Raw genomic sequence first — 9,944 nt, 5'->3', positions numbered from 1 at the left:
TAATACACAACAAAGTTTTTCACTAAGGAATTGGGCCTGGATTGCCCCTCCTCAACTTTGTGAGAAGAAATGAGAGTAGTAATTAACACTATCTGATGGTTTGCATGGGATGTGTTTGGTTGCTCGTGTCGCTCCTCCCCCTGCATAAGTGGCTCGGTAGCTAGAGCACAAGTGAGCTAATACAACCTCTGAATCATGTTTTGCACTTTATTTGGTTGCCCACAAAGTTGCAAGCTGCATGAGAATAGAAACACAAGCACAATGTTTTGTGCAAGACATGCGGTGTGGTAAATCTCTTCATCGAGCGGTGATGTTATCAGCACACAGTCAGAGGCATGAAATAGCGGCAACAACAGTAAAGAGCAGATATTAAACCACATTGAACAAGCATGTGTATAATACACGTTAACCACATTCGCACAAGTTCAGGACCCACACATTATGAAGAGAGATTGCAAGCCCTTACTCACCAACCATGGAAACGGGTGGCTCGTGCTGGCCACACTTCATGAGCACCTCTACGCAGAAACGATCGAATATAGTGACCATAAAAGCACTGTAGGTCAGGACCTCGAATGTCAGGAAGTAGCCGATCTGCACCGGGTGAGCAATGGATCCCCCCCCCCCCCTTGATCCATGACAACCCTCCCATTGAAAATCTAGAGCCTGATCTATCAATTGCATCTGGTGCTCGCCTTCAGAACGACATGCCGTGGGATGATTCCCAGATGCTGACGATGAATTAGGGATGGGAAGTAAATCCAATTACGATGATAAGAACACCTTGCAGAAGTGGGCTGGAGATACCTCATGCGCGAGCACTCGATCGCCGCTAGCCTTCTCCTCCAGAGGCCGCTCCGGCCAGGAGCTTGTAGCCGAGCGCCACCTCTGGCTATTCTCCTCGAGGGAATCACCATGGTGGGCGGATCATGGAAGGAATGAGAGAGTGGGCGCTAGGAGAGAATAGGAGGAATTAAGTGAAAAACGTTCGTCTGAACGCCGGTTAGAGCGAACGCTTCAAACGCGTGACGTGACGATTCCTCCAGCACCAAGATTCGTGCGCCTGATCCAACGATGGGAGCGATGTTCGCTCGAATTTTCTAAAAACCTGACGTCTGTTGTATAGTCTTTGAGTTTCTTTTCTAATTTTAATATAACAGGAAGAAGGATTGAGCGTGTAGTCGTTTCGTTTGCTTAGCCTACTCTTTCACCTCGCCGTGTGGGGTACGCAGGCACGCGGCTGTCCCCGTCCGCGTGGCCTCCAACTCGACTCCTTCCCCTCGTCTCCCCAACCAGAAACCTAAACAGAATCCCAACCCACCCCCGCAGCCAATCCCACCGGACGCCAGCCAGCCCTCCCGGATCAGCCCCAATCTCGACTCCTCCGCCGCCTGAATCTGGTAAGCGCCCGCTCTCCGCTCTCGCTAGATCCGCCCCCTACCCCCCCGCGGGTGCGGTGCCCATCTCACTTTTTGCGTCGGTTCATCGCGGCTAGGTGGCTGGCTTCTCATCGGATCGGGGTCGTGGTGCTTCCGGGCTCGGTTGGCTCTGATGCTTTGGGTTTAGCTACGCCTATTACGATTGTTGTCGCAAATCACAACTGCTAGTTCATCTCCGTCGTTTTTGTAAGGAAACATTACTTTGCGCCCAAGTGATATCCTAGCTCGCGGGCTATATTTGTGTAGGCTGGTTCTAGTGCCGAATTTTTCATCTAGAATTTTCGTATCTAGCTGCTATTGGCTTCCTGTGTTGCGTTTTAATGCCAGATTGTGAGTCGCAAGCTCGTGTTTGTTGGCTATTCACCCTGCCGAGCACCAGATTTCTTTGAGCTTCTGTTCTCATAATTGTCCACTGAATGATTATACCTCACCATGCTTCTGTGTCAGCAGGTTCCAAGTCCATATTTGAGGTGCCACCATGTTCAACAGGTTATTTGGGAAGCCCAAGGAGCAGGCCAACGCCGGCGCGTTGGCCACTTTGGATAAGTTAAACGAGGTGAGGCGTCAAGTCTACTGTTTTGTTTTTCTTATACCGTCTACACTTTGGATAAATTAACGGAAATGCTAACTGGCGAACGTTCGCTGGGAGCGGGTAGCAAATCGAATGTTTTTATGGCAACTTAATTGTGGCGAGGATGGCAACTTTAGTTTGCAAACACAGCAAATTCTGGCCAAAAAATGAAATGAAGCGAATTTGCCATGTTCTCCAACTAAACTTGCCGCCCTTGGCAAACATAAATGGCCATGCAAATTGTTCGCAACTGCCATGCTTCTCAGCTGACGTTCACTGGATCAGAGGGTCCTGAATTAAAGAGGTAGTTAACCTTGCTAGCTTGTATAATTAAGTTGTTGAATGCACGATTAAGATTCTGACGGTCATTTTGTATCGCATTGGCAGCTTCTGATCAACTAGCTCTTTAATTTTCTGTCTTGGTATATGGGGAATTTAGTGTGTAGGAATTCTCATGTGATTTCAGCTTCGTTCAAGTGTATTTGGTGTGCAAACTTTGTATGATTAATAAACTCTTGTCCTTTCTTTCGTCGTCTGCTTCTGAAGTTGCAAACCTTAAGCTAGTAGCCTCTTAAGGAGGGAAGATGGCCTCTATTTGCTGATCTAGTGGTGAAGAACTATCCTAGCGTTACAATCAATTTTGGACACTTGCCTATTATATTATATAAACATTTTAGAATTCTCACAATTTTTTATGTATTTAGACTCTTGATATGCTGGAGAAGAAAGAGAAAGTGTTAGAGAAAAAAGCAGGTGCGGAGCTTGAGAGGGCCAAGGAGTTCTCAAAAGCAAAGAATAAAAGAGGTATGGTTGATCACCATAGCATGCTCCCCCCCCCCCCCCCCCCCCCCCCCCCCCCCTCCTCCTGTTGATTGGAGGCAATGCTTTTCTCAAAGTAAAATGGTAAATCAACGTCTGTTATACACAGGCCATGGTCCTACTTCGCAATGATCATCTATGTTTCTGCATTTTGATCCAATGTGTATAAGGTGCATGTTTTGTGTAGTGTTTTATGGAAGCCAACCTTTACCGTCATTTTACTTAAAGCAGTGATGATTCTTCATGTAGCTAAATACAGCTTATTCATTTTGCTTCTGTCCACTCTTTCTTCTCCAGTTGAGAAAATCTGATTACCTTGGAATGTTATCTGGTCTTAATTATTATGTAATGTAGAATAGAGTATTACAGAACTGCAGAAATACCGCATGTCAATTGAATCACTGTTTTTCATCAGCGGCTATCCAATCATTGAAGAGGAAAAAACTTTATGAGCAGCAAATTGAGCAGCTTGGGAATTTCCAGTTGAGAATCCATGATCAGGTTACCTCCTAGTTCTAACTATGTTTTTCTCCTGATTGTTGCATCCATGTATCTCACAGTGTTAATCTTGTTATATAGATGATCATGTTAGAAGCTGCTAAAGCTACCACAGAGACTGTTGATGCATTGAGGACTGGAGCTAAAGCTATGAAAGCGATGCAAAAAGCAACGTGAGTATTGGTTCATTTTAATTTAGGATTTGCTCCACTAATTGTTTCCTGGAATTGAGGTCTCAAGATGAACATTTTTCTTTGTGCTACAGAAATATCGATGATGTCGACAAGACTATGGACGAAATTAATGAACAGACAGAAAACATGAAACAAATACAAGATGCTCTGTCAGCTCCTCTTGGAGCTTCTGCTGATTTTGACGAGGTAACTCACTAGCCAATTAGGATTTATGATCTTGGGGTTTAGATTTCATTCCTGTTCTGATGCATTTAATACCTACCACACTGAAAATTTGACAGGATGAACTGGAAGCGGAGCTGGAAGAGTTGGAGGGAGCAGAGTTGGAATCTCAACTACTGGAGCCTGTTGTAACTATTCCTATTCATACGACACCCGTCCCAGGCAAGGCACAACCAACTCGTCCTGCTCCACAGAAAGCATCGGCTGAGGAGGATGAGCTTGCTGCACTGCAAGCTGAAATGGCATTGTGATCAGGTCATTGATTTATCCTTTGTTTGATATTGTAATGTATTATGCTCTTCCGTCCATCTGACCAAACGCTTACTAATCGCTTGCTGAGTTTAGTAATTGAAATGATCTCAAATTCTATGGGTCACATATATCTTAAATCTTCTGCATAGATGCAGTCAGTAGCTAACTGCATAGTATGTACTCCCTGCGTAAAATTTTATAAGATCGTTTAGATCACTAAAGTAGTGATCTAAAAGATCTTATAAAAGTTTACAGAGGAAGTACCATAAGAGATTAACCCATGCAATTGTGTTCATTAGAATTTTCTGGGTCTAGTCAGGATTTAGGACACATACGATCTTTTTAAAACATGAACTGGCATTCTAGGTTGACATCTATCTGAGGGTGGTGGTGTAACCTGTTGGCTACTAGCCCCATGAAGAGTTGGCCAGGAGATCAACCGTCTAATCTGAGTTGTAGTGTTTTTTTCTCGAGAGTACGCAAATTGCGTACCATATTTTTATAGAAGGCAGCAAAGATAGTTTACAAGAGAACCTATCGGCATTGCACGACACTCCACACAAGAAAATTACTCTTATCGTGATACTGTCTAGAGACACCATACCCGGAACATTCCAGTCCCATAGTTCATCGATAATCTTAGACACTAAACAAATGACTGAATGTTGCTGCTCCCCATTGTGAAACATCCTAGCGTTGCGCTGCTTTCAAAGGCTCCAGGATATAAGAATGACCACCGAATCGAATCCTTTCCTTAGCGTCTTTGGCAACGGCTGTCTGGCTGTAGACCATCACTCTTCTAAACAGTCATTGGTCGTCGGAGCGGCGATCTGGATATTGAGTGCAGCAAGGCACTTATGCCAAGTTTCTCGAGCATAGACACACTGTGTGGGGATGTGATCTACCATGTCCAACTCCTAGAAGCAAGTGAAATATGAGAGGTTTGCTGTTGCAGCCCATGCCTGTGTCGACGGTCCGAGGTCCAACACTAAAATAAGTTCTTGATCTTAAGTTCAACTGCACCAACGAAAACAATTGGCACATTCAGGATGCATGTAGACCAATATGCTACGAACTTGTTAGAATTATCTTTAGCACTGAAAACATTTGTCATGCGCATTTTTACAATGAGGAAAAGGAGGAGAGGGGGTTGGTTGGTTGGTGTATTTCTTGAATCTCAAAGATGTTTGTACGGTGGGATTCTTTGGTCCAGCTGAACTGGTTCAGCAAAGCATTTCGCTTCACACTTGTTTGAGCTAGTTTGTTAGAATCACCAGAATAAATTCTTGCCTATCCAAGGTTATGCCATTTCCCTCTTGTGCGCGGGTAGCCTTCTCTTACGTTCTAGACGTGGTTACTTAAATTTTTGTCTGTTCTCTCATTTTATCTTCTCGCACCATCTTCCCTCATTTGACCAAACACCTCTAGGATTTGCAGTTTCTGGGAGGAACACATACAAGAAGGTTAGTTTCTTGACTCATGCATGTACTAAGCGAGCTGTGGCTGCTGGAGCCACTGCAGGGACAGCTACCTGGGAGTCAGGACCAGTTGGGTGGTGCTATCACTGATAGATTCACCAGATCATGTCTGTCAGCATGTCTGGAAACTCCTGAAGAGAGAACTGACTGCAAATTATATCCAGTTTAGGGAGCTGAGTGTAATTTTCAAAGCCAACTAATACTACTGTACAAATTCTTAAGCACCCGAAAACAATGTGTCACCCAGGTCACGTGTTACCCCCTTCATGCTTCTTACAAGAGACTAGAACCGTTTGTTTGAAATCGACATTGATTACATTTTCCTGGAATGAACTTGCTACTGTTATCAGATTTTACAGAATTTGTTTTATTCTGTTCAAGATGGATGATGTTGGAAGGATTTTCATTTATTACGGGAATTTTGTTACGCTGATTCTCCATTTTTTATATGCTCCTGCTTTGTGTTTGTATTTCTTTGCATGAACTCTCTTAACACTAACTGAAAACCCGCAGGCTCCCAGTGAAGAAAGAGTTGAAATGTACAAATGATTGGCTGGACGGTACGTGGTCGCAGGCCAGTCTGGCTACACATATATTTGCCCGTGTGTGTATAATCTTGGGTGGGAGACATTTGACGAACGAGGCAGGAAAGGCTGCTCCAGTCCAGTGTTTATTTCTATCTAGTTGTTTGATTGAAGGTCTGTTTCCCGGACATAATTTTTGGCACGGTCAGCTCCATTCCAGGTCGTGTGCAATGCTCATTGTTGTGGCACACTATTTACTGTTGACCCGTATTATCTCTTGCCATGTATCAAGTTATCTCATTCCAGTGTTCGCTAATTTGGTGTGTTGATGAGACAGTTCTTTCCTTTTAATTCTATATATACAACTCACCAGTACTATTGAGTTTGGCACTCCCTCCGTTTCTAAATTCAAGTCTTTCTAGAGATTCCAAAAGGGACTACATACGAAGTAAAATGAGTGAATCTACACTCTAAAATATGTATGTATATCTGTATGTAGTACCTATTGAAATCTCTAAAAAGACTTGTATTTAGGAACAGAGGGAGTATTTATGATATCAAATTCTTGTGTAGCCAAAATCCAATTCCAGTTTCTTAAATCTAGGCCCAGTTCATAGGAGCCAGTGAAACTTCTGGTGCTCATTCTAGACCGATTCCCTAAATCCAGAACACTGTCACTTAACAATCCTATGGAAAGGGCAGGCAAAAGTGGGTAATCCTATGGTGGCCGATGACAACAGGCATCCATTTGGAGCTCTGAATTTCGACTAAACTTGCTGGGATGGTACTTCCAAATACTCCAGCTCACGAGAATAACATTTTTCACGAAAGAAAAAGGACGGGACTGCCAATTGACTCCTTTTTTTTTTGGCGAAACCAATCGACCATGTCATGGACTGCCAATTGACTCCTTTTTTTTGGCGAAACGAATCGACCCTTGACATGTTGCAATATACGGAAGGGACCCTCTTGGGATGGAATCACTACTCCCAACATGGCCCAATATTGTCGCAAGAGATACCAACATTCGTTTGATGAGAAACAAAAATGATATTGAGAATTCCCGTGTGTAAAAAGAGATGCACCAAACTCTCATCATTGCCTCTGGACACGAGAAATAGCCATATGTACGAAGATCCTTGTTCTTACTTAAATTAGTACTGTACGAATTCCCTGGTGTTTAGGCGATCCTTCGGCATCGAACAAAAGAAACCATCACGCTTATGTCGACAGGATGATTTCCATAGTCACCCAAAAAAGATATGAACTTCAGTATGTCTTGTTAGAGACATGCAGGCCTTAGCCGAAGACAAGATATGAACAATCCTTTTCTTTTTTCCAGTTTCTGAGAGATTTCGTGTCAGCTGCTAAAGATCAAGCAACTCATAGGCTTGCACTGAAAGTGAGAGCTGAAAAAGACGTGCAACACTGGGGAAGCTTTAGCCTTGGACATTAATTCTTCCTTCTTTTTGGAGTATGAGCATAGTTCAAGGAAGACAAGTGGAGATACTTAAAAGCCCCGGTAAAGCAGTCTTGAATGATTATTGTCTTGATAAAGCCATATTGGTTTCTTTGAATAAATTCTAAGATTACTTTTTGCAACCTAGTATGAGCCAAAAACTTTCTAATTATATTCATGGAATTGTGCAAAAGGGAAATAAGCGTGTAACCTTGGAGGGCACACCTTTCTCGGGCATCAGTGTTGTACATGAGTCATTGATGCCCTAAAGATACATTGTCCCGTTGGAATGCTTCACACAACTCATATAAATCCCTTGAGACAATGGGGCCAACCCTTTTTTGTAAAAAAGAAGACGGTGTTAGAAACCCATTTGGGCCCAAGGGTTTTATCAGAGGACAAGGACTTAACTACCCCAACAATCTCTTTTTTAGTTAAAGCTCCTCGAAAAGATTGAAATTATCAATTGCTTGTAAATGACTGTTCACATCAAAGTGCATTTGCTGAAAATCAAAGGTTCCCATCATCTCTTTACAAACATTCCAAAGCAGACCAACTTTACCTTTGATATGTGACTACACTTCCATCATGCAAACTTGTGACAAGTTTTTCTCTATACCTGATGGTGGCATTGGCATGAAAGAATTTTGTTCCTTGATCGCCAAACTTACCCATTTGATAGTGTCTATTTGCTTTTTCAATAAATTCTTTACTAGTTAAGAAGAGATCCAGGCTTAGCTTGCAGTTGTTGAATTGTGTTGTGCTTATTTATAAACTATTGTGAGAAACTAGCCTAAAACAAGCAAAAGCGGGTCAAACGAACGCTAAAATAAGAAAACAGATGGGAAAATGGGATTATATATCCATATTGTAGTTAGAGATATTCATATATATATATATATATATATATATATATATATATATATTTTCAAACAAGAGTGGGGCTTTACCTCAAAACTTGGAAGAGGTTTTGTGAATTGCAAAGAAAGAATCCACTTCATGGGATTAAAGATCACATTTTGCTTGACATATTTGTAATGGTCTAACCTCAGTATCTAGAATGCAACTAGATAGTTATGCAGGAGAAGTTACAATGAATGAAGCTAAGTAACTTTTGGATAGTACCTCTAAAAGTTATGATGATTGGAACTCAAATGAGCTATTATCAACACCTACTCCCAAGAAAAGAAGTGTGCTTACATTGAGTAGAGATGATATGAATACATTGAGTAGAGATGATATGAAAGAAACTAAGAGATCTATGCAAGAAAGGAAAGGGGAAGGGGAAGAAAATTCTATGAACCTTTCCTTTTTTCGTTAAGTTCAAGTCTGACGAGAGTAATATTCTACAACTAACAACTCATTTATTTTGAGACCGACCCACTTCCTATCTAGGATTTTATTTACTAGTCCTTTATATTCCAACGTGTCAACCGCCAAATGCTTTGGCAATTTCCCCGGGTCCGATGAAGCAATATAATTTTGAACCAGACCTTTTGATCTTTGGTTATCTTTCGTAGTAATAATTAATTTATATATATTTCAACTGCCAAGTAAAGAAATTGCCTCCAATGGGTTACACTCTTCTAACTAATACATGTGGTCATGTAATTAGAGTTAATTATTTATATGAATTTGAGGACCTCCAATGGGTGACACTCTTCTAACCAATACTTGTGGTCTTGTCATTAGAATTAATTCTTTATATGAATTTGATGAAGGTGATATTTCAATTAATTAGAAAAATACCATTTCAACATGTACATTAAGAGGGATCTTTCTGAGAATTCTAATAGAATTGCAAATTTGTTCCTTAGAGAGGACCATGAATGATATCAAAGAAATTGTTAAACATTGTTCCATAATCTAAACTCAACCAGAACATGTTATGCAAACTCAGAAAATTAGAACTCAATAACCCACCGCAATGCCAAAAGCAACCTTAAGCTTGCCACTTATTAGCTTCTTGAGTTTCTAGCCACCACTTAGAGATCTCTGAATTCCTCGGTTGCTTCAAAGAGAGCTAGAGCTAATTTAATACTATTATCAATGTTAGCAAAGAGGACGGATAGCTGTGCTTGCCAGACTCTAACCATCCTCCCTTGATTATATAATTTGACTGCTAAATTCTTGGAATTGCTAGGCTGGTCGCTATGTTTGCTCTTTGTCGTTTGGCTGCTGGCTTATGTGTTTGCTTTTGCGATGCTTATAGCTTTTATAAAGTGGGGGCTAGTTGTTTCGAGTCTTTGTTTACCTATGTCAACTGCCCTAGCTATCATTTTTTTGAGAAACCTTGTCGCAAGGGTAGGAGGTTCCTGGATTTCATTAAGAAGAAGAGGGATGATCCAATTTATAAGGAAAACCAGACACAAAACCTAATGTTCTCGGTTAATCAGGGAAACCGAGTGAACCCCCTCCCCCCAAAAACCCCCCCCAGAAAAAAGACACTAGAGTTGGGGATAGGGACAACGAAAAATGCAACATCAAG

The 9,944-nt window shown here is 41.7% G+C and overlaps 1 protein-coding gene across 5 annotated transcripts; it reads left to right on the top strand.

Moving 5' to 3' along the window:
• Positions 1–1,181: 1,181 nt before the first annotated feature.
• LOC125509033 (vacuolar protein sorting-associated protein 32 homolog 2-like) lies at positions 1,182–6,313 on the top strand. Of its 5 annotated transcripts, XM_048673889.1 has the most exons (9): positions 1,225–1,400; positions 1,496–1,625; positions 1,890–1,995; positions 2,715–2,814; positions 3,245–3,330; positions 3,409–3,500; positions 3,593–3,707; positions 3,803–3,998; positions 5,987–6,313. In XM_048673889.1, the coding sequence occupies exons 3-8, from the start codon at positions 1,918–1,920 to the stop codon at positions 3,992–3,994; spliced, it is 663 nt and encodes a 220-aa protein (XP_048529846.1). In that variant the 5' UTR covers positions 1,225–1,400; positions 1,496–1,625; positions 1,890–1,917; the 3' UTR covers positions 3,995–3,998; positions 5,987–6,313. The 5 variants fall into 5 exon arrangements, with proteins under 5 accessions (XP_048529844.1, XP_048529847.1, XP_048529848.1 ...); XM_048673887.1 differs by lacking the exon at positions 1,496–1,625 and having other exon boundaries at positions 1,182–1,400; XM_048673890.1 differs by lacking the exons at positions 1,496–1,625; positions 5,987–6,313 and adding an exon at positions 5,433–5,846 and having other exon boundaries at positions 1,182–1,400.
• Positions 6,314–9,944: the final 3,631 nt, after the last annotated feature.

Source organism: Triticum urartu, chromosome 5 (genome assembly GCF_003073215.2).
Source record: "Triticum urartu cultivar G1812 chromosome 5, Tu2.1, whole genome shotgun sequence".
NCBI lineage: Eukaryota > Viridiplantae > Streptophyta > Magnoliopsida > Poales > Poaceae > Triticum > Triticum urartu.
Note: the sequence above shows the minus strand (reverse complement) of the source record. Positions and strands in the feature narration are given on the sequence as shown.